Here is a 26,041-nt window from a genome sequence, read left to right on the forward strand (position 1 = left end):
AGTTGTTATTGCTTGAAAGATCTATACGGGTATCTGTATGTCGTAACTGTAATTCCACTACTGTTTTCGGCTCCATTAAATCCTACGCCAGTTGTAGAACATTTTAGGAACCACCCACAATGTGAGCACAGTTACTGACAAGGCCTATGAGTAGGAAAACAGTCTGAAGAAATGTAATGCGTTAAATAACAAACTAGTGTTTCTTCTAAGACCACAAGATAGACTAGTGAATGAGCATGAAGTGAAGATAGAGCTCAGTGTTAAGTTTCTGAAAGTGTTTTTCTCAGTGCGCGGTTAATATCTTGGCCGTGGCACTTTACATTCATATTTTGATATTTCGTATCTGAATTCATTTTGGTGCTTGTTCGCATTCTAAAATAGACTGTCAGATAATACAGAAAGCGGGTATCATTGAGGAATAACGCAATTCAAGTAAGGAAATCATCGAGACGCCACAAAATGACGCTCGAAGAGGTCACTTTGAAAGCCAGCGACGGGGTTTTCGACTATTTGTTTTTTCTACGGCAACGAGCATTTGTCAGAACTGGCAGGCCAGTCCATTCCCGTCGCAATGATAATTTCACTTTTAATCAAAACTCTCGAGCCAGATCAGTCAAATTCTAAATGATATTTAAGAAGGAGATCGTTTTCAGCAAAAACTCTTTGAAAAAGCGTATTTCATTTTCAATCTGACTGGTCCGGCAATGGTTCGGCCGGCCAGTTCTGACAAATGGAAAGCGCCCTCAGACTATAGTGAACGAAGTGAGATAGCTTCAAACGAATTGAGTTTAGTGCTATAATGACGGTTGTGACCCTGAAAAGCATTCTGTTTTAATAGCTCTCTCATCCATGGCAACTATCCACGCGCCGGCTTTTACTTCGCGCTTTCTTTCACCTTAATTTTGATTTTTCCCTTTATTTAATTGAATGTTTCACTTTATGGCCACAAAGTAATTTACGAAGATAATTGTCGGAAACTCCACTTGTAAAGCCTACTTTCTGACAGAGTGCCAAATACAAGCTCAAATCAAATTTATTTCGCGTCTTGAAACTTTCACTTTACCTGCAAAACAGCGCACTGTAATTGCGGAGTGTGAAACCGAATTTTGACGCCAGAGATGTGATTGGCCAGGCCGGTTTAAGAAGTGGCCGTACCGTTATTACACGTAGCGAAATTGCTGGTGCCGCAAATCAAGTACATGTAATGCTAATTCAACCTTTGACTTATTATGAAGAACCGTTAACACGTTGTCTGAATACTATTTTTGCTTCAAGACAGGAGAAAATATATATTGAAAGTACCTAGAGCTGCTCATATTGTAACCAGTGGCCTGGTTTCGGCAAAGCTAGCAATCTGATCGTGTTAATTCAGTTCAGTAAACGAAACGCATCCATGGATGGGTATGTACGATTGCACGTTTCTTTTTTATATTCAGTTCTCTTTTCATTTTTTCGCTTACGCTCTTCCCGTGGCCTGTAGATATAATGAAATAAGAGGCACTGGCCTTTTGCGAGGAATACTTAACTGACTGAACCGAAAAAAAAAGAAAATTTGTACGTTTAATTTATTCCCTTTAACTGGTCTCCACTATATTCAGTGTGTATTAAACGGCTGGTGCATATTATCGACTGTTCAGGAAAAACTTCAATCAGTAGCAATTCAGCTAGTAAAATCAACCGTATTTTCCTCATTTTCACCGCACAAGACGGAAAACTGTAGTTGGCAAAAGCCCGTTCGAAATCGACAGAGAAAGACGGATGACTTTTCCCCAAATTTATTGCATTGTACACGACAAAAAAGTCACCTAACATCGAATGGCAAAATAGCCTGACTGCTTTTGTCTTCCTGGGTTTGCCGTGCGTCGCTGCTTTTTTTAAACAAGCTCGATCACGAATGAACAGCGGAATTGGACAGGGAACTTCGTAGTCTGAGTCAGCCTTTAATTTAGACCAAATCATTACACAGCGCGACAAATTACAACGCGAGTTTGGCGGTGACATCTTAGGCCTTGTCCACGCTAATGCGTTTTCAAAAGAATGCGTTTTTCGTTGTCATCGAAAACGCATCGATCGATTCGCGTCCAACGTTTTGATGCGTTTTCGACTGTCCACACTAAAACGGTCGAAAACGATAGAATTGCACGTTGTGACGTAAGCTAAACTCTATGCGCATGCTGCAAACACACGCGCCTGCGATATTTTCTGTCGTTTTCATTTTGATGCGTTTTCGACCATTTTCGACTGTCCACATTCATACTATATGTATGCCCTTCTCAATTTCGATCCACTTTCAACAGCGTTTTCAAATCGTTACGTTTTCGATGAAAACGCTCAGCGTATTATTGTGGACAGAAGGCGTAAACGCATCGAAATGTATGCGTTTTTAAACGAAAACGCATTAAGTGGACGGAGCCTTAATCAGCGCGACTCTTAGATATTAGAAAGAGTTTACGCTTAGTTTAATCAAACCAATATATAGATTTAGCCTGGGCTAAAAGCGAAGTTCTCGTTAATATACTAATAGTTTACTCAAACAGAAAATAAAACCGTGTAATGCTAAACGGCGACGGCGACGAGGTCTAATCAGCCAAAAAACGTGAAACTTCCTAGTTATAAGTTTTATGGAAGAAATGTCGTATGTGTTCCTGTTCGTTTCTTTTTCACTAACACTCGTTTTCACCTTGGTGGCTGCTAGCATTTCTCATTTTCTCACCGCCGCTATTAGAGTTTCATGTTTTTCTTCCAACGAAATTAGTCTCCTTTGTTTTTCATCTCTCGCTCTAGCTCTTTCTCTGTCATCCACGTCAGTGTAGACATCAAAATTGACTTAAGAGCTGTCAAATCATCTTCATACGGATGGCGTATATAACTGACAGACTATTGTCATTTTCTATGTCTTAATATAGTGCTGGAAGTGCTAGTAAACGTGACACTTGACACTGGCTTACATGTAAGGGGTGAACGGAAGTACGGACGTTCACGTGGTTACCAAAAATTCTCGCATCTGTAGGTTATCATTTTTTCTTATCCATGGTGCTCCGCTGCGCGCGCTCGCACGCGCTCGCACGCGCGAGAGCTCCGCTAATATGAGTAGAAGAAATGGTGTCTTCTCCCACTGTACTAAAAAACGCAGCCTTCCATTTAAGCGTTGTCAAGGAAGTCATACTCTGAATAATATGAAACTCAGACGTACAATATGATAAATATTTAAAGAAATTAAAGTATACAAAAATTCCTGTCTCCGGGCTTTAATGTAAACCATACTAAATCTACCACTAAAAAAACTGCGCACTGAGACGGCAAAATTCATAAAAGCAACGTAAGTTAAACTTCAGTTCTTTCTACAGTAGTCGGTGTCTTTAAACAGAATGACGATTTTATGGCTCCAGAGGCCCGTTCTCGAAATACCTAGGATGAAATCAGAGTGAAATCGTGTTCGCCGCGAAGTATCGGGGATGAGGTAAGGAAAAAAAAAAATCTCTGACATCCACGGCCGTTACAGATCGCAGCATCCTTACAGTCAAACAAAGTCTCGTGAAATCGTTGATATTTCCGGCTGACTTAAATGATTTGTAAAATTAATGGATGCTGAAATTTTATATGTTCAAGTATCTTTTACATGATGTGATGAGCGGATTTTTCAATCTAAGTTGTATCCTTTGTATACATTCTGGAGAATGATGACACTATCCGTCTAGATCACTATCCGTCTATTTGCGGATCTGAGTCTAAGGCCCGTTTCGTGCTACTTCCGTGCTAAACTGGCTCGACTGTAGCACGACTTGGTTTCAGTCACTCGAATAAAATCGTTGTTGGTAAAAGAGAAACATAAATATATATTTAAAAAAACCGATTAAGCTAAATTATAAAACGGAATTCTCACGTATTTCTTCATTTAAGCCGATTTTATTGTCTGAAATAAAGTCATGCTTCTGTCGTGTTTAGCAAGGCAAAGCTCACCGCACTACATGGACGTAGAACGACTTGGTTTTCGACGGTCTCGAACTTCGTGCTATCGCCGTGTGCTTCCTGATATCGAAGCTAAAGGGGTCTGTGACACGACTGTCTGGTTCGTGTTGTTAATAACGCCAATTATACCTACTTTGAATGTTTTGAGTAATTACTTTTACGTTTCTGTTTAATGGCAGTTCTCACTGCTTGAATTTTGACAAATTTCGTGACACAGCACATTTAATTCCATCAATTGAGTTCCGCGTGGCAATAGCACGACGTTTGAAACAGGCCAACTCACAACAATATTTTTTATTATTTGTGTAAAGCGCGTGTGTGAAATGTTATTTAATGAAAACCCTTAGGCCGCTCAGTTAATTAAATGGAAGTTGGCAAAAGACTTTCCCCTGGGATTACGAACGTTTGGGTACCAAACTCATGTTTTTCCTTTTACCTACAGATAAAAAGCTTTGTGGTACAGCTGTTAACGAAAGTTCTCCACGCACAAAAGAAACAAAAGGAACTACGTCTACCGTTTCCTACATTATTTACCGAAAAAAGGTAAGAAAAGTACCAGAGCGTTTATAACTAGATTTAACTCGCGAACACTCATCCTTCACATCTCAGAATTCGATTCAAATCCAGTTTCCCATTCTATTTTTGTTTCACGTTTAGAGCCACAATAACTTAAATGTTACTTAGTTCTATCGCAAATGTATTTTCGCTGACTCAGTGTTGTCTGGGCAACTTGATTCGGCTTTTACATTAACATGACATGATATGACGCCAATGAAAAGAAGTTTTCCGTTCTCGAAACAACGATTGCCTCTTACGACGTGAGCTAAATATAAGTAGAATTTTCCCAAAGTCAACTTGACTAATAGTTGTCTATCTCAATGAACGACAGTTTTGTTTTTATCATTCAACTTCTATTACTGGCGCGCTGTAATTTTGTTTTCATTCTTGACGCTTAAATTACTCAAAAGCAAACAAGATATGCCTTTTCAATAAACGATCAATACGTATAGTGACGTATATTACGTCCTTACGGATATGCGGAAAAACGACCAAAAAAATAGAACTTCTGAAGTTTGACTAGTGAAGGATGTTTCGAGATAACATGTTTGAAAAAAATGCAGAAGTTATGCTTCTACTTTTTACTTTAATTTCGTACAAACATCTCAAATGCAACAAACAAGTAAATGGCAAACATTTTTATCCTATTTACATCTAGAAACTTTATGAGTGCATAACATAATTCCCTGGCTATCACAGTCGTGCTAACTATTTCCAATGATAATCTCTTCAATCGAAAACAAGAGACTATAAAGCGGACAGAGAGGGCATCCCCCATATACACCCTATTCCATAGGTAATTCGTCTCGAGTTATTTTTAACACCACAGATCTCAGGGGGGATTAGACAACAGCCAATCACATAGCGCGAATGTGTTCCGCGTGGATGACCCACACTGAGAGCCACGCGTCCTTCACGAAATGACGCAGAACAAAATGGGGGAAGACGCGGAGAGCGATTTTGCTATTCCTTTTGTCGACGAAAACGACTACAGCGAGATTTCTGCGAAAGCTGTGTCAGCGAAACCGAAATTAAAAGAGTCGCCCTTCCTCTCTTGTATAGAGCTAACAGTAGAGCAGGGAAATCCTTAACACACAGAATATTCTCTCAGGATCATTTATAATTTACAATTTGAAGAGGGCAATTTCTGGTTTGATGTTTATTTTTTTCAGTCTTTATAGCGATTATTCCTACCCACTTACTTTGTCAATTTTAGGCGAACCCTCCTAAAGCTGAATTTCAAGGGACCATATTCAAGCTCAGAAAGAGAAATAAAATTTCGTCGTTGCTTATTTACGTCCTCCATAAAACGCGAAATTAGGCATTTTCACGTCGTAGTCGTGCAAAAACGGGAAAGAAATGAACAAAAAAGTGTGTTGCACGTGCGAAGCTGTTGTTTTGCTAATTAAACCTATTGTTTTTTTGACGTTCTAGTTGTCGTCCGCGTCGTTGGATCTTAAACTCCCTAAATTGTACAAACGACCGGTTTCAATAGACCGGCGAAATTTCTCATTTTATTAAAGCACTGAGGTTACGACAACTTCGAGTTAAACTGATTTCACGAGTTGTCAAAGAGTCCAGCGATTCCTTTTTCCCAGGTGAGCGCCGATTCATTTCGCTTCAATATTCAGGAATGCTCTCGATCTTTTTACGCTTTCAGTGCCTCTCGCCCGACATGTTTTGCACGGCGTTTGGTCATGCGAAACCTCCACGAAACATCCACCCCTCGCGCGAGGTAACTTTATCCCGATTCTAAAAATAACTCGAGACGAATTACCTATGGAATAGGGTGTCTATGGGGGATGCCCTCTCTGTCCCCTTTATAGTCTCTTGATCGAAAAGCAATAAGCGCAGCGGCGCTCTTTCGAAAAACACGATGTTTTACTGCATTTAATCCAAAGGGCGCCAACCTCAACTAAGAGTCGCATATGAGAAGAAGAAAAATAAATAAACACCTCATGAAAAAAAGCACTCTTTCGCATAAACATATTTTTCTTCTCCATTCAACCCATTCAGGCGAGAGTGCCGCATTTCCCGGCAATACAGCAGCGCTTATTAGTTTTTGTTTATCAAACCTTTTAATATGTTGATTGTCATTACTGATGTAAGCTTGAAGCATATTGATGTAAGTTTAAACTTTGCTTCGTTTTGAACTTTCATTTCTTTTAAAGAGTATGGTATTTCAATAAGTGATGAAAATAAATATGTATCTCGAAAAACAATTTATTTATCGTAGAGTACGTGATACTCTCAATGAATGATCAATCTAAGTTGAATTACAAGGTCTGCTAGGTCTACAATGAAAATTTGCGTACACCAAATTGTAAAAAATGGGGAATAGCGAAAAAAAGGGAGCGCACGCCATCTGGAAGAGAAAAATTTGTAGAATATTGTATTTTTCGAAAGACCGCAGCGGCGCTTATTGATTTTCGTACTTAAAGACGCCAAAGTAATTTGAGGACGGCGCCCTTGCGATTAAATATTGTTTTGTTATTGTTTTATTATCATTTTGCCAAATAACACAAAATACACATATTAAATCTTTAAAAAAAGATGAGGCAAGGGAGCCCAAGGAAGCCAATAAGGCTTGTGTATAGGACTACCTTTTAAAATTATGTCATCTAATTAATAATTACAATACTGACATCGGCAATTTAACTCTAAGTACGCACAATTTGTTTGGAACAAAGAAAATAATCATTAAATAGGATAAAAATAGAAATGGCTGAACGTGTAAGTGCGAAAACGAGAAAGGAAAGGTGAGAAAAAATAATGCAAGGATAAAAGAGAAAAAAGAAAGCGAAAGAAGCGGAAAATTACACACAAGCATTAGGAGAGCTAAAGTGTGCTTATACCAATAAAAAATGACTTTTTTATTTTCGAAAGGGCACCGCGGTGCTTATATTTGAGGGCGGCGCTCTCTGGACTATAATACGGTTTGGATAGTATTTGACGATTTTATTACATTCGTGGCCATCTTGTATTACATTTGAGGGCATCGTTGCATTTGTGGCCAATTTTTATTACATTTGAGGGCTTTATTACATTTGTGGCTTCAACAGTATAGTGCTTTTTCGGAAAATATATGAAAATTTTGCTCGTAATGACGAATTAGTATGTGTAACCAAATGGCGAGGAGTGAATTTTATTAATAGGGAATAATTTCACGCGCGTTTTGTCCAAATCCTAATAATCTACCTGGCCTATTAAAAAGGGTCGGGAATTTGGATAAAAAGCAAGTGAAATTATTCCCAACGCCATTTGATTACCTATCAATATCATGGGTGACAAATTACGCCCACAATCATGGGTTTTTGAGATGGTTATCGTTTCGAACGTGAACTCCACGCAGTGAAAAGGTTAGAGCTTAAATTTTGGCTTTAAGTTGATATTTTTCAAAATGTTTCGACAAAACACTTGATAAACACAAAAAAAGCACATCAACAAGGATTCTAAGGTTTTCTTATGCGTCTTTTAATGCCCTCTCATCTTCATTTATAACAGTTTAAAACCTTGACGCCATCTTGGCACTGACACCTACGGAACGTTGCCATAGCAATTTGTAATTTCATAGGTGTAAATATAAATTAACGCTGAAATTTCGCGCCAAAATTAAGGGGTAATTTGTCACCTATAGATATTATGCCAAAAAATTCTGCTAGCACAACCTATCAAAACCTAGGCACAGGTCCATTGGAGCTCATTAGGACTAGCACTGGCGGGTCCTTCCTTCTTTCCTTTCCGTAGTTTTAATTAAATACCCGTAAAATGGAGCACTAATGGAGAGAGAGGGTAAAATGTGCGCACTGTCGGTCTCAGGTTTGTCAATTTAAATGCTGTTACGAGTTATCAACGTAAAATAAGGATCTTTCCTTTGTTTGTATTATTTTCATCTTTCTGATGGTGACAGCGCTGGACACTAACTGCTACTTTCTTTATACACCTGACTTAAAGTTGTGGTGTTAGGGAAAAGCAGAAAGATATTGGTCGGATATCTCGGGATGATTAAGAAGGGGAGGTACTCTCTTATATTACGTAAAAGAAGCAACACTGAAGCAGCCCACATGGCGACACGGGTACAAACTCAATACTTAATTAGGGAGCTTAACCAACGACGACGACAACGGTGGCGATAATGTCTCTAAAAAGTAAATTCGCAGTGTTTCAAAATTCATCGCTCTTTTTCTATGCCGTTCAGGGTTGTCACATATTGCTGAATTTTTCCGGAGTTGTATTCTAAAGGGATGTATCTAAATTTAAAAAAAAAGAAAAGAAAAAGGAAAATCGCTGTCTTTTGTTCACAAGTCAGGTTTCATTTTACTTTACAATGGAAGTACAGAGGTTAGTAAAAAAATGGGTTTAAAATAACATCAGACAGGCATATAGATAACAGAAACTAAGAGATATATAAGTGAAGTTCACATCCTCCAGAAATGTGAAATTAAGACAGTTCCATGGGATGTTACTAAAACGGGAAAAGGGAAAATAAAAAAATGGGAACAAGGCAGAGAATTGGAAATGAAGTCACTGATAGGGCTAGGGTTCAAAAAGTTTTGTTCCCATTTTTCATTTTCCATTACCCCGCTTTCCGCTCCACGCTTTAGTAACATCCCAGTTTCATGTCGTGGTCGTGCAATGACGGCAAAGAATTGAACAACAACAAAAAATAAACCGTGATGCACGTGCCAAGTTGTTGTTTGGCTAATGCTTTTTTGCCGTTCTCGTTGCCCGGTCGTCGTCGTTGCGTAAGTTCGTAAATAGACCACTGGGCCGGGATAAGAAAAAGGAAATTCGCCTAGTCATTTGCGGTTTTAAACGATAAGGAAAATTTAAAAGTGGCACCGAATGTTTATCATAAAATATTGCAAAGCAAAGGGTATATTTGTGTTAATTTGAAAATAGACTGGCCACCGTACCTCCGGCTCGAGGTACGACCACGCGAGCGGAATTTTAGATCGATCCTCGGATGAACTTAATCTCATTGTTCCAAAACACTTAGGCGTCTTCCAGGACAGTCGCGCGCGATGTTTCAACAACGGCTCCCCAAGACCATCAAGAGAGCCACCTTTGTACGCAAATGCAAAGAACCTTACGTCGCCCTTAGCAAGTCTGGCGTGTGACCCCCCTTTTTTATGTAAATAGATATATATTTTCTTTCAGAGTTCTACCTTTTTTCATATTTTGTAGTTAGTGTCAATATTTAGTACTGTAGCATAGAAGAGCCATCCTTTATGGAATGCTAACAAAGCGTTATTATCATCCATCATTATTATTATTAAACGTTAATCTTACCTTTGGCATGCTACCCATTTCACTGAGAAATTTAATCCTTCATAATCTACGTTAAATTCTTCGTAATCCTTTTTGGACTAGGTATATGTTACAAAAAGAGTTACTTCGACTTGTTTCTAATGTAACGAAGCAATGCAATTTGAAATGCAACGTGAAGATGTCCTACTTTTTAATCTCAAAAAATACAGATACGGTCTTAAACACGCTTATAGAAATTCTCTAGTCAGTAGCTAGAGAAGAAAATATCTGAAGAATCCATTTTACTTTATTGCGAGTAGATGCAGAATAATTAGATCTCGGCTTTTAATTATGACCATTATTTCTGACCTATTCATTACTGATGTTAAATTTTGTCTTAGAAAGTTACTATTCATTATCAAATTATCATCAAATTTGCATGGCAAAGTCAGTTTCACTGAGCAAAACTGAACAGATGTCGATACCGCTTTCGAGCGTGCTTCTGCAAACCATTTTTGACTATTTAAAGTTCAGGGTAGGTGACCATGCATTCTTTGTTTCGCTCCCATCCCAATACCTAAACTATAGATCACCCAGAAAGATGCTATAATTGTCTCTAGCGACAGTCATGTACTTACAGGGGGCATAGAAAGAGTAGCAAAAGTGTATCTAATCTACTTAAAGCCTTGAAATTACTAATCCTTACTAACAAAACAATAAAAAGCAGAACCAATTACTTCTGCTATTGTAAGTAATTGCATCCATAAACAAAGTTAATCCCTCTGAGACCAAAATCAGTGAATGTATTAAGGTTTAGATCCACTTAAAGTTACTTGGATTAGAGATGCTAGCTACACAGCAATTAGTAATAGAGGACGTGAGAAAAAGGAAGGGCAACGATAAGCGCTGGATACAATAAATTTTTTCAACCTGCAGCAAGATCCTGTTCTGGTTTCGTTCCGATCTTGCATGTACACCATATCAACTTGGTACCTCCGTAAGACCCGCGGTTTCTGGAGGTGTCTTTCGGAAGCTAATTAACCATTTTTGGAGTTGATCAAGCTTGCTGTTTCAAGGTATTCTACAGTTTAAGTTGATAGGGGGCACCAGCGGGATTCTGCTAGAATTGTTACTGGTAGTTTTGATACTCCATAAACGGTGTGGGTCTCACACTGGTTTTCTTTGTACACCCAAACTAACATGCCATGAAATTCTACCACAGATGGAACTCCTATGTGATCAGCCTCTGTTGTAGTAATGGACTTTTTATATTTCCAACTGTTCTAAGTGCTACGCGAGAAAAAATAGTTAAAACGCAAGGACAGGGTGACACAGGAGAAAATTACGCGCAGATTTGAAAATCAAAGGGCCAGATATTTTAAAAGCGGAGTTTAGCCAGTGTTAAACAAAACCGCGTTCTAAGCCATTTTCAGTTTGCCGAACGCTTTTAGGTAAACACCATTTATCGTGAACGGTTTCATTACAGCATTATACCGAGTGTAGACTACAAAAGCATTTTTCTTCTTAAAATAACCCACCGAGGAAGAAATCTGGAGGTCCAAAGATTTCCTAAATCGCAGTCTAACTTAGACTTTGTTTAAATAACCGACCCTAAAGGTTCGTTCCATTTTGTTCAGAGAGTTTCAGAAATTATAGCTGTCGTTTGAGACGATGTACGTTTTCTACCCTTTTTGATCTCTAGCTAAAAAGGCCGCACTTTTAGCGGGTCCTTCTAAGCCTTGGTTGGATTCAATAGGCCCTTTACGGCTCGGAGTCATGTGACCTCTCTTATGCCAAGTAAGGAATACGGCTCTACAAATACGGTTTATATACCAGAGATGGAAAACGTTGAAAAAACAGAAATGATTGCGTGACGAACGAACCCCAAAGGACGTCTGCGGGGAGGCTACAAAGAGTGGGTCCGTAATTTTTTTGATTTTAAACTCTTAACAGTCTGATTCTATGGTGGTTTGAATAACGGAGAAAACACTAACAACAATCAATGGCAAAAGTCACATTCTACCGTATACGCTTCCCGGCCAAGTACGTAATGATTTTTCCTATACTTAAGCAACTCCTCAGAATTTTGCCGACTTTCCTACAATGATGAAATCTTAACTTCTTTTGTGAGGGACCTCAAATTGGCTTTCTGGCTAATCTTTTATTCTCTTTCCATACATATAGATCTGGTATTTTCAACTTTGTATCCCATAATCTTCGCATAAGGCGGGTCACGTGACTGCGAGCTGCAACAGCCATGTTCATGCATGCGCATTTCAACCGCTGGCACTATTATATTTTGCAATTTTTTTGGCGGCTATCATTGTACTGTTTCAGCCAATATTTCCTCTCATACACACGTATGAAGAGTAGCCTGTCGTAAAGCCATCGTTATATACCTTCAAACAGGAGCAAAATTTCCCACCTACATTGAGGGACAAAAGCGTTCGTACACTTCAATAAAATGGCCCTTTTTTGCGTAGTGGACATATCTATCTTCTCCCCCTGTGTATCCCAACCCCTACCTCCCAACCAACGTTGTAGAAGTAAAGGTACTTAACTATTTTAAAGGACATAAAGATCAGCAATTTTTTCTCCTTTTATAAAATCACTGATTCTTTCTTCGAACACCACAAAAAACCTACGAAAATCGTTGAGTAGAGGACCTGATTTACATGTCAATGCTCAAAGGCTTAAAGGAAAGTATTGCTTGGAGTTGCAAATTAAACGACCTGTTCGCCGTTTCTATCAGTTGTTATAATTTTCCTCAATCGGCTGTACATGCTGTTTCTACAATAGTAGATTTTGTCTAGCTGTAGAAACCCCCCGACGTGCCGATCTACTTTACACTACTTCAAAGAGGCGATTTTCTTAAAAAATACTTTAACCCGGCCGAGGAGACTCCATCTGTATTTTCGTTGGCTTGTTTTTTCTTTGCAAGACTTATTAGCATTCATTGCAGTTAATTTACGTTGCTATTGTTATTTCTAATATGTAGTAATACCAGCAATTTAAAAGAGGCAACATTATTGACAGGGCATCTTTCGAAGACAGCCCTATTGTTCAAAAACGTTAAGAGTCACACACTATAAAAAATTCCAAATATATTGTCAAGAAGTCTAAACATTAACTTCAACGCAGCGTCCGTGCCACCAGCTGCTTTTAAACCATATAATATTGAATTACTTTTCAAATTGCTGAAAATTTAACGACGACTGTTTGAAAAAGTTCACTGAGAGGAAAGCCACCGAACGCCGGCTAGTCCCCGTTAAAACTGAACGGTTCATCTTCGCAGTGGATTATACGGCGATTCGCTTTTCTGTAAGGACAAAAAGAATCGGCCAACTCACAGCAGAATCATACACAATGGCTAAAAAATGAGCAAAACCGTGGAGTATGTTGTCAAAGGTAGGAGGTGGTTTTAAGAGTTGAAAATACTCTTCATTTCACGTCGGATCGACTGAAATTTTTGCTTGCGAGAATCAAAAACTAATGTGGCGTGTTCGTTGCGAGGGTAACTCACCCAAACAAGCTAGGGCAATATCTTTCCCAGGATAACCTACTGTAATATCGCAAACACCGTTTCAATTATTGATGAAGCACTCGGCTCCAAGTGCTATGTGAGCATTTTCATTTCCATTTCTGAACGTTTTAATTAACATTTTTCCTTTATGAATTTTTTTCATTATTTTTAATTTTTGATGACATTTTGTTAACACATATCTTATTTTATCTATTCATTTATTTCTGTACATGTACGTATTTATTTATTCAGTTATTTTACTGTTCTTTTTCATTGAAAACGGCTCCGCAAAAACCAGCTTTGTGACATAGGTGCCTGCCCCGTCCAAATATGTTCATTAATATTTTATCATTTTTTTGGTATTTTTTCTATATTCAGCGACCGACAGTTTATTGTAATTAAGGAACAATTTTTCCTGAAAAAAAAAAAAAAAAAAAATTCATACAATCAGAAACACGAACACAGACTATGAAAACAGCGGAACGAATGTCTTTCCTTGACTGAATTTGCTTGGTTTCACTTTTTAGGAGTAAATAATTCTTACATAATCAAAACTTGAGCCCGCTGTGCATTTTATTTACTTGTGTAGTGGGAGGTTACGTAATAAAATTTCTCATATTTTGAACCGGATCCCCCTAATTTCGAAAATTCAAGAGGAAAATCATAAATAAATGCATAAAAACATGTCATAATTCAAGTAATAGGAGTTTTGTTGTATGAAGAGATATTTTGTAGATAATTAGTTAACGATAAGTTATTTTCGTGAGCGGTAACTGCTCTCTGAAGCGATCGTGGAAACCGAATAAATCAGAGATGACAAAGAACGCAGCCATTCGCTTCGATGGTGATTTTTGGCTGGAATATTTTTGCGTATTGTTGAAATCTGCGTTCTTCTTTGCCAATAACTTTTGACTTTTTCTACTGAAAGACAATAAGAAAAGAAATGTCTGACTGGGTCATAATAGTTTTCTCCAAACAATTATTACTTTTAGCGAGGTTATAAACAGCTGATCTCTAGATAGCTCAGCGGGGCTTAACATGTTCTAATAGAAATATAGTTTTTACACTACCAGATAAGAAAAACTGTAATAAGCCACGCTATTGGCCAACCCAAGCGCAGTACGTGCTGTGCAGTGCTTCGTAAAGTCGCGATCTATCGGCAGCGATCGCGTGAAACCGACCGCTGGTTAAAATATTTCGCAGTTCACACACTTAATGAGGATTAATGCCTTCCTTTGGAGTAAGAAATTAACATTCTAACCGATTCCCAATGGATTTCTCCGCAGAACGGACGCAATCAGCGAAAGATAAGATAGAGTTAAGAAACATCACGTTCACCACGGGAATGGACAGCCACCGTCGCACAAGCTGTGCTGTACAGCCGGGCAATCCTACAACTAACTCTGCCGTGGAGAAGGCGGGTATGAGTCGTAAGAGAAGTACGGGTCAAAAGCCTTGTAATAACGGACTAGAGAAGTTTGACCAGACAATACAATCTTTTAAGGACACGGATACAGCGAAAAAATATTACAAGCGGAAAACGAAGATGCTGTCTAGCGCGGCAGCAGTGATGGGTATTCTTGCAGTTGCTCTGGCTCTTTTAGACATTGAACTTACGATCCGAGGCACAGACACGGCCCAGGATCTGTCACCAATGGATTTGTCTGTGATTTTGAATAATCCCTTTCGACTTTCAGCAGCGGTCGTCAAGTCCTCGCTAAGTGTGTTATCGCTTCTGACCTCCATAACTATTTATCGCATGAACGTGAACGAGCTTAGATACTTAGTCGTCAGGAACATCTACCTCAGGTCAGAAAAGTTCGTAATGACTTCTCTGTTTCCGAGTTGCTTGGCGGAAGTGGCTATTTGCCTTTTTCACGTCCCTCCTTTCTTAGACCACTACGGAATGCCTTACGAACTTCAACTGCTGGTGTTTTTAAGGTTATATCTAATCGCCAAATACGTGAAAGAACACAACATGTTTGTGGATAATCAGGCAACGGCAGTCTTCGCTTCAGTGACACAGACAGAGATTTCATCGGTGTTTCTGGTGAAGGCTTATTTCCTCAAGTTCCCATTTAGGCTGATATTTACATTTTACCTTCTCAACATCTTCTTAGGTGGATATTTTGTGTATGTTATTGAAAGGACCCACAGTACTTATTTGGTAAGTACAAATAGCTGATAATTCCAGTACAAATACAACTTTATTGGACAGTTCTAGTGGTACGGAAGTGTCATTGGCCATATAAAAAAACATTTACCAAAGAATATATAACGGACGTGTTTGGTATAAATAACCTGCAGTCTTTGCTTCGACCCTTATCATTCATCGCCTGTTTTTTCCAAGACTTTCTCGACTACCTCAAATAATAATTTTGAGTTCAATAGTTCTCGCTTCATCACTGATTCAAGATGATTTTCTTTAATCAGTTATTTACACAAAAAGCAGTGTTTTTAAGCTAAGATCAATTTCAACCCTTTTGACTTTCAATTCACAAATAAGTCTATGTTGAACTCTGATAGACGCGTCGGCTTTCAATAGTACAACAAGTAAAAAATCGGTTAAGCGTGAGATCGTCTCACTAACAGTGGATTTGTACAGCAAATTCTCGGTATAGAATACCTTATTTAGGATAGATAGGTTTTGTATAAACACTTCGTGGTTTTGGAAGGTGCGAAATGTTTTTATCTCGGTAATGGCGAGGCATCCACCACAGCTTGAGTAAAAGTGATTAAAAATTGAATAGCACTTCATGAGCCGACCTCTATTATAATACTAATAGGGTTTTTGTCATACTCCGGGTTACTTTTATTTTCTTAAACAAAGGTCTCCCTGCAAATTAACCCATCGACCCACGAGTGGCAAACAGAAAGGTTCCACAGCCTCTGTAACATGTGATGTTAAGTGCGTTTTCACGGTGAATTCTTTTTCTCTGTGACCTTTTTTTATTTGACGGTCAAGCTATCGCGAGTTACAACCATTTTATGCGTCTGTCAAAATATTGACAAACGAAATCTATCTATACACACTTAAATGTCAAAACAACAGAAACAGCTCGGCGGCAAAGCGGAAAACTGATTAGTTGATATCGGTTCTTCTAATTCGTCGCATAATAATGAACAAAAAATTTCTTTTTGCCTTTTACCTTTATAATCAATTTGCGATACTAAAAAGAGTAGAAACTTTCAGTCTAAGAAATTCAAAAAAACAAGGTTGAAGATAGCTTTATTTCTAGTTCGGCTTTTAAAACGCAAATAACGCTGGCATCAGAATTGAGATTTATGCGACAACTTTTTTGTGCTAAGTGATCTGAATTAAACTATACACATAACATCATATATCGATGTCGACAAAAGCCGTGTATAGTTGGAATAAATAAACTGAAACTATTTTGTCTGAATTTTTTTAAGTAACTTTTTAAAAATTCAAAAGAGCGGTACATGAAACACATGAAATGACCTTCAGGTTATACTTTTCTTTTCGAGAGAGTTAGATTAAAACTTAACTTGTACCGACAAAAACTTTAAACTGAATGTCATACTCTGACCTTCATGCATCTTAGCCAGTCCTAACTCGGCAGGATATGTGCTTTTAACCACGTGCTTTCTAACACAAAATGTCTATCCTCTAACATTCATGACCGGCGTAATTTTTCACGACGGAGTGGAAACATCGCTAAACTTTATTATTGTCGACTTCTCTGGCATCTAGGTTAAGACTAACATTCAAATGAATTCGTTGTTAAACTGAATAAGCTCAGAACATAGTACTCTTCTCATTAGTTAAGAATAAGAGGACCGTAAGAAAAGGAGATTAGCAAAACAACAACTGCTTTTCACTCTAAAAGCCTTTTTTGTTTCCTTTCTTTCGCAAACAAAAGCAAACTGTGGCAACGAAGTCAGCTAAGAGAAACTGTGTAAATTACAATAGACTAAAATATCTGTTGTCTCTTATTTATGAAAGTGATCGCTTTTCTTGGTTGAAAATTTCGTACTGCATTACGTAACTAGCTTTGACCACAATCATTCAACATAAACAGTTATAATGTTATTGTGAAGAGTCTTCGCCAGAACAGAAAGCTAGAACTTCGTCAAAGCGTAGAGAAAAACACAAACAACATGGAATCTGAAATATGTTGCAGATAATGGACCATTATTACATCAAACTGCAACTCGTAGCGAACGAAAACAGAAGGAATCGAAATCGGTCACCCTTGTATATCTTATCTAAGCGTTGAATTGCATTGGGATGTAACGTTTATCAGCAGGGTTTAGCCTCAAACTGATAAAATGCCATTCTGTTCATTTAACCTAACGCCATGCGAATTTCCGACACAACAAACAGCATGAAATGTAGCAGTATTATAATGAGCGTTTTATTAAAATAGCAACCCTCCCAGTTAAAAACAGGTCAAAGAAGATTTTAATTTTGTTGGTCTTCTAATCTCAAACGACCTACTGCAGTTCCACTAATCCCTACACAGCGCTCTCTACACAGATCACACGAATAATAGACATATATGTATATTTGTAAAAAAGATGGAACTTTATGGAACGTGAAACACGAAACTAATACGCGGCATGGTTTTTCGCGATGCGCTAATTACTTCTTTTGACGTCATAACACTTCATTCTGCTCCCAGTAGCTGTGGCCCACGTCAAAATTAAAAGCAAAAGATATTTTTTTTATAAAATTCATAAAATCATGATAAATAAACAGCATAACGCAATAATACTGTTTAAAAGGTTTAATTTGAATGATAACATCATAGGTTTTTGTCCAAGGATTCGAAAGTTACACAAAGGTAACACCTCTGCCGCATGTCACATTCTTGGAGAATATATTTCAAGCAGCAATTTTTCAGGTCTTTTCTTCTGAAAGTGACTACTACTACTTCTGATCAATTTCTGCCGTATAGTATTGAAAAACGTTCATTCGAATCCTGCTTAACTAATTGTGGACATATTCTTGAAACAGTTGGTTACCATGGCAACATTGTCACCTGTTCAAAGCTCCCTTAATTTTAGCTTTAAGGACTTGTATCCCCCTGACAAAATATTCTTGCATGCCTATTTTAATGTAGCTGAAGTACTGATAAAGTAGCAAAGCATTCTTAAGGGGTGCACAGAGTTAACTGGATAAGTTTTCGAAGACTTTCACTTCGATTATGCTGGTCGGATCGCATGTTTTTTCAGATATTTATCAAAGTCTTTTAATAAAATGATCACCACACCTAATTTTAAACCGCGAATTCCGGCAGTATTTTCGAAAAATATTGGCCTTAATTCGAGCAAAATAGCCAGGACTTGAAAAATAAAAGACTTTCTTTAATTCAACTCCTCCTTATTCATTAAAACGATCTAAAACGGCTGTACGGTTAATTAAGTGCAAGAACTGGTGGAAAAGATGGTGCAAGAACTAGTGGCCAAGTCTGATCGCTTTTACAGATGCTACAAATAACCAGTGCCTACACCCAAGGAAATGTGTCGTAAACAAAACAAGGAGGCTCAATACTATTTTCTAATCGTTCGAAAGACGACTGATATCATGCACACCACTAAATGGCATAGGAAACATATTTAAGCCCTCAAGGGGAGACTTTAAATAATTAATAGTTATTCCTTTCCAAGTTTCAAGCTGGAACTGCGACAATCTAGTCCACGATGTCTGTCTAAATTCAGCACTCTTAAGCTTTCTACATAAGTACCCAAAATGCATATATTTCTGGGTAGAGGGTGTTTCCTTTTTAATAACACGTTGTTGTGCCTTTAAGGCAGGCATGGCCGATTCTATTTTGACATTTGTTTTAATTACGACGGGAATCGGACTGTGATTATTAAGTTTCAAATGAAGCTGGGTCAGGTTTTTAATCAACTCCGCCACTGACTTTTCGTCAAAACAAATTTAACCCGGTTTGCGTTTTTATAGAAATAAGAATTTCAATTCGTGTTATTTTACTAGGTATTATATATATATGCATTTGAAGGCGAAATCAACACTTCACACCTGCCAGCATTGGGCGTAAATTAGCAAGTAAAATTAAGGATGATTTAAAGTTGAAGATGAAACAAGGAAAATTCTATTTAAGAGTCAGGAGACGGCGTTTTTAAACAGTAAAAATGACAATAATAATCAACTGGATCGAGAAAGTGGCGAGATTCCTGTAATTTTTCCTACGCAGTTCATGGCCCAATAAAGAAAACCTTCTAAAAAATAAAAGTTGAAATAATGTCCAGCATATGAAGGGCTGACCCAACCGTTAATCGAGATCACCGGGTTGCTAATTACGACGGATCAAAACTTCGTTCATTCATATGGACACATCGACGACGGCAACGGCAGTGAAAACGTCACTTTTAAAATGAATTCCAGTTTTTCAAACACTGTCGCGTTCATTCCAATTTGACGAAAATGGGAAATGTAGGCGAATTTCCCTCGAGCTGATTTCTTGAGGAGCGCACTCAACTTTAGAGAGGGGAAAAGAAATTCGTCGTCGCTCGTTTGCTTCCTCCATAAAACTTGCAATTCGGCATTTTCACGTCGTAGTCGTGCAAGGACGGTAAAGAAATGTACAAAAAAGCGTGATGCACGTGCAAAATTGTTGTTTTGCGTAATAAACCTATTGCTTTTTTGACGTCCTCGTTGCCGTTTTCGTCGCCGTCGTCGTTGCTAAAGCTCCCTATTTGAATCAAGTTTCGGCGACAGGAGTTGGTGTCTCCGCCACACTAACACCTTAATTTTTTTATCTCACATTGATCATAAATGAAGGGCGCGTTTACTTTTCTCCTTTTTTGTCTTTAATTGAGTGCGTTGTCTGGAAGAAAAGCTGTTATCGGAAAGTCTAATCGAAGATCTGAGTGGGCGACAATATCAAAACCACCGACAAGAAAAAAACGACTTGAGTTGTCCTAAGTTGGGTTTTGGGAAGGAAAAGTCAAGTCGCTTCTTGTATAATTTGTCTTTGCTGTTTTGCTATTGTAGTTGATACGTACTAGTTTAATCTGGATGTCAAAAAATTATAAACTGAAAGTTTCACCGATCTAAATTGGGGGCTGTCTGGAGGACACTAACCGCTTAAATCTGATGAACTTTTAGTTTAGCACCTGATAGGGAAAAAAGACTACACGAGATCTTTCTCCTTTAGACAGATCAGAACTTTGTTAGTAGACTTGATCTTTCTAGAAGTTAAAAAATGAAAATGCCCCCGGGATGAAAATCCAACCTCAGAGCCATCTTGAAAACACAGACTTATTTTGACTTATTGCTCATCATTGGGGAGTACCCACGCTGACAAGTTTTCACACAGATCTTTGAATTGTGAACTTTATCAGCTGCATGCATTTTACGGTCGATTTCTTTTAACAAGGAGTTTCAATTCGCACTATTTCTAAAACTTTGACTGTCTTGGGAAATTTTTGCTTGGTTAAATTATACAATACGATAACACTAAACACTAAAGTTTTGACATTTATGAAAATGGCAAATAACGCAGTAAAATAATCAACATTATTTTGTAAAGAAAATGTCATTAACAAGTTACGACCAATAACATTGAAGAAAGTCGTTATTACGCAAAAACCTAAAGCTTCAATATCACTCCAAGCCCCTTTAATTGCCTGTCTATAAGGCTCATTTTCTACTGGAATAAATTTGTTCTAGCACCAGGTGAAACCGTTTATATTTACTTGATGACTCGCTTATTTACCACCTCAATAACAATTGCCATATTTTTCGAAATATTATAATATTTTACTGAGAATGACCCGCAATGAAATTTCTACATCTACAGGACACCGTATGGATGCTTGTCGTTACCATGACAACCCTCGGCTTTGGAGATGTTGTGCCTAAAAAGCTTCTAGCTCGCGCTTTTGTAGGCTTCGCCTCCGTGTTGGGAATATTTCTGATGGCTTTATTTATAAGCGTCGTGCACGAAGCCCTTCAACTAAAGCAACAAGAGAAAAGGATTTTGGCAACCATGGAGAATGCAGGTAATTTTTCAAACGATTTTCGCGTTCATGATTTTGAAATTATGTTAAGGAACGTTATCTTTGTGGGTTAAAATTTAGTTTTGCACTGCAAATACTTTGGCTTGGTGTCCTAGATTTGCAACTCTTCATCATTACTCTGTTTTGGTCAAGAATTACAATATATATACATATTTATTTGCGGTCTGTGCAACTTCCCGAGTCTTTTAACACACCATTTTAGGGTAAACAATCGAGTCACAGTTAGCAAGTTACTTCAGCATTCTCTGGCCACTTGCTGACAGAAAAACATGTGCTTGCTATTTTCTCGCCACTGAGCATCTACTTAACCTGCTGAACTGGTTTCCACGCCGGTTTTTTCACCTCCCTACCCTTAAAATTCATGGAAAGGAGTAATAAACTAGAATCATGACAGAATCACGAGATAATATGCGTCTTTCTTCAGAACATCTAAGCAGGAAAAAGAACCTGGCTGCCACTTGCATACAGAGCACATGGAAACTGTATCGTTTCAAGAAAGAGAACGCGGACACAATCGAGTGGGGTGACTGGTTCAAAACTCAGAAATTCAGGAGGTATGAGCACAAAATGGCTGAAGACATACGAAAATGGAGATTTGTACGAAGAAGTTGGTCACGAGGTAGGCTCACTACCATTTACAAGCGCCGACCAGCAACGGTCGAAATATTGTTAAGCGATGCGCTCATAAACTCCTGTTACTCCCTAGTTAACACTCTTCACCTCTAAATCAACAGATGACTACTGGAGAAAGTTTTTTTTGGCCGACGACATCGCCATGTTGCTGACCGATGTTTCTAGGAGTGTCGGGAACGTGGAATTGTTCCTTCAGAAGCAAACTGGTGTCCGTCGCATTAGTAAAAGCTCGTTTAAAAGAAGCAGCAGCAGTGTTGAATCACCGCCACCTATTCTTGAAGTAAGTTGTCTCTTGTTCTCAAGAAACGTTTTCAAACCTGTCGTACAATCCAAACTAATTCCTCTAGCCAATCATATAGCTATGACGCAGTTTTCAATCTTGTCATTGACTCCAATTTAAGACTTCCTAATTTCGCTGGCCAACCGTAGCAGAGACAAAGACCCAAATTAACCAATCATAGCTCGAAGTAAGCGCGGGAAACGAGGATTTCAAATCTGTCGAAGAATCCAAACTTAATTCCGCTAGCTAATCGAAGCAGGGAAAGAGACTCAAATAAACCAATCATAGGTCGACGAAAGCGCGGGAAAAAGCGTTTAGGCAAGTTATGACTGGCTTCTCCTAAGATTGGATAAGAAAATGGCGAGGAATTGTTTTTCTCGCCCATCAAGGAGAGAAGTTGGAGTGTAGTAATGTAAAGAAAGAGATAGAGAATCAAATTAACCAATCATGTCTCCAGAAAAGCGCGGGAAAACGCGTTGGCGCAAGTCACGATTGGCTTACCCTGTGACTGGTTAAGAAAATGGCGCGAATTGCTTTCTAGCCAATCAATAAGCGTAGTACAAGTATTTGCTTAAGTTTTGGAATTAATTATTGCGGTTTTAGTAGTTAAAATATTTGGAAGGCTTTTTTTTACAATGTTTGAACCACTGTAATAACATGAACAAATTAAGTATTGATACTTATTGATGGCTTGCAGGAAGAAAATACGAATTCACACGTGGAATCCCAACAGAAAGACAGATGCAGAAAAGTTCATGCGGTTCTAGTTGATCCTTGGGCTCGGCAAACAAACTTTGCACAAAATCAGCGACCACTATCACCCAGTTCATCTACTCCACTTCCAAACCAACTTCAATTTGTCAATCCGCTTGACAAGTGTACAAATGGCCATAGAAATCACGTGCCCTACGGCAAATTTATGGACGTTAACGACAACAGCCGGGTCACATTCCGTACGAGAAAGGAGAGTGACCCTATCGACAGAGGAGTAATCCCCGCTGACGCATTACATGGGAAGATTGAGTCGTTAGAGAACGCTTTAGATCAGATTTACCGAAGAATGAAGACCGAACTTAGAGACGTTCGCGACTCGTTAGCTAGTTTAAGTCCTTTACCGTCTTCCAGAGCTTACAGTTATTCTCACGGCTTTGGTTATCAACGAACAAAAGAACACGCTGACGTATGAAGACCTTAGAGAGGCATGGGTAGTGCGGGCTTAAGGTTGATCCCTTAGAGCTAAAAACTCGATTCTCAACTGATTCAGCCTAGAGAAACTAAAGAAACAATGAAACTGTTTCAGAAACAGTAGCGTAAAAGAAAAAACAAAAGCAGCAACTGTGACGACGTATCTTTAAACGTATCAAAGATCGCGTTTTAAAGGTGACCCTAGCCGTAATACAGAAGTGGGGTAAAATGACCCCCCCCCCTCCCCTCCCCCGCGAGGCGCCATAAGTAACAGTTATAAAGGAAACTACAGAGTAGATCAATTGTTTCTCTATAGCTTGAGTCAAAGTGGACTGTTAAATTATGGTAAGGGACAAGGAGAAGTTCAGGGACATAATTGGAGAGCCTTTCTCTCTCTGGCAGTGACATTTTAAGATTAAAAGTTCTTCTACAATGGACAAGTTTAAATAATTATTATAGTTACTTGTAACAATATACAATATATTTTCTATCATGGATAGTTCCAGAGGAGAAGGCTTTAAAACAAACTAGATCAAAACAAAAACTCTCGATGCATGCAGAATTCGCTCACACGACGTTCAGTTTCCAACTTTTGATAGCGTCTTTGCGACTTCGGATTTCCGTCGCCTTTACAACGCCAGAATGTTCTTACGTTCGCGTCCTAATCGCCAATACTATCAGAAATCTATTGGAATTTATTTTTGAAAGAATTTCCTCTAAAAATTGCATTTAACTACTTAAGGTAGCCCATCCCTTCTGCTTGAACTTCCTGTGGCACAAAGATTATTTTCCATACCTTTTGTTCTGCTCTCGTAAACCAAAATATCTTGAGTTTATTCAGGGCAGATCTCGTAGCAGCATGCGTGACGAGCTCAACTTTTTTCAAAAGTGTCTTTGCGCGATGGAAATGAAGTTTATCCGCACATTTACAATTCGTCCCTGCCACAGAGGTCATGGTGATGGACTGCCTTTATTTTGAAATAATTTTAAGTCTCCCAATCATTTGTAAAAGAAATCTAAGAGGTTCAGTAAGGAGAATTTGATAGTTGACATTGGGACCCTCGGAAGTTTAGGAGCTTTCTATCTGTAATGTAGGTTTTGGTAAAATTTTCTTAAGGAAATGTCGTTGGCATTATTCACAGTAGTGACTTTGGTATCTCGTTGTTACACTCATGTCAGCTATTTGTCAGCGAAATGAAACGCTTTTAAATTGACTAGTAAACATTAAAAAAAACTTAGTTTTCCTGAGAAAGTCAAAATGATAACATGCATAGTGCTATTTTTATGGATAATTCCTCTAAATTCAGGAGTATTTTATCGAACCAAATGTTCACTAATTGTGTATACTGTATATTAGAAAATAAAATCATTGAAAAAATTGTTTTCCAATGCTAAAGGAGTTTTTGAGACATCGGTTCCCTTGGGGTGTCCTCCAGGGTATTTTTCTCGTACCAAGCCCCACGTGGAACCTAAGAATAAGAACCACGTGACTCGCGCTCAGGCCCAACGGGTTTGAGCCAGGCAGCCCTAGTCTGGCGCGGTGAGAGAATAGACTAGCAAGAAAATAGACACTACGAATTCCACCTTTATTAATCCTTTTTCCCAAGAGTCATCATCATCAGTTTTCTCGCAACAATATCAATACATACTCAACAGAAAAGGTTACGAGAATTACATAAAATGATCACTAAAGGGAAAATGCTTCGATCTTTTAACAAATTCTCTCAACTTATTTTATGAGAATTGTATGAAGGGCAGTCTTGAGAATTTGCACGTAGATATTGGGACTGAAAGGGTTAACTACTAGGTTAAGGTTGCGTTCACTGATGGATTTCCAATATTTTACAGCTAAGCTGCTTAGCTATTTGCGAATTTGTTAAAACAGTGTTAATAAACCGACCACATTCTATTGTATATATAACAAATACATTAGTTCTGGTTCTAATAATCTATATCTCTAGTTACATTAATTCCCTTTTTTTTAAAAAAAATCTGAAAATTCATCTTGATGATGATCCGTCTTCAGGACTTTGCAAGGATTAATCAACTGGTTTCAATAATTTACATTTTTAAAGTTTTCCTTTCGGCCAACACACGTTGCCGAGTTTTGCAAAATGGATTTCACAATAATTAAGAATAACTAAGTGCCCCATATGTAATCAAGTGATAAGTTTGTTAGTAAGGTAGTTGACAGCTACCTTATGTCATCGCTAATCGTGAAATAATCGGGGACTTCTGACATATGAAATTAGGTACAGTACTACAAGACAGAAACGATTCACCATTTTTTCGTCCCTATCGCAGTTCTGTAATTAAAGGGAACACCTCTTTTCGTAGAGCCTCATATATATGAACTATAGCTTTTATCCTTATGAATTCGCCATAACATGATTAGAGGGCGAGGGATGAAGCTCGGCCCAAAGTTTGACTTTTTTTAAAATTCAGCTCAAACTTGTGCGCGACTAAGGTGGACGATGGGGAAAAACGTGGACAAAATTCCACGAACGTTTCGCGTAAAAGTCTAATGTTAAATTTTGTAAAGTACGCGTTTAAAACAGAAACACAAAAAGTAAAAAATAAAACCATTATCAAAAATCTTTAAAAAGTGTTGATTTGGAAAACTTCTCCTC

General features: G+C 38.2%; 1 protein-coding gene across 1 annotated transcript; it reads left to right on the top strand.

Annotated features, from left to right (window-relative positions):
* The first annotated feature begins 14,364 nt into the window (after window positions 1–14,364).
* Window positions 14,365–24,309, top strand: LOC140948473 (uncharacterized). Its single transcript, XM_073397716.1, has 5 exons — window positions 14,365–15,467; window positions 21,094–21,295; window positions 21,738–21,932; window positions 22,048–22,226; window positions 22,924–24,309. The coding sequence occupies exons 1-5, from the start codon at window positions 14,571–14,573 to the stop codon at window positions 23,410–23,412; spliced, it is 1,962 nt and encodes a 653-aa protein (XP_073253817.1). The 5' UTR covers window positions 14,365–14,570; the 3' UTR covers window positions 23,413–24,309.
* Window positions 24,310–26,041: the final 1,732 nt, after the last annotated feature.

The sequence above is a fragment of the Porites lutea genome, chromosome 9 (assembly GCF_958299795.1).
Source record: "Porites lutea chromosome 9, jaPorLute2.1, whole genome shotgun sequence".
Lineage (NCBI taxonomy): Eukaryota > Metazoa > Cnidaria > Anthozoa > Scleractinia > Poritidae > Porites > Porites lutea.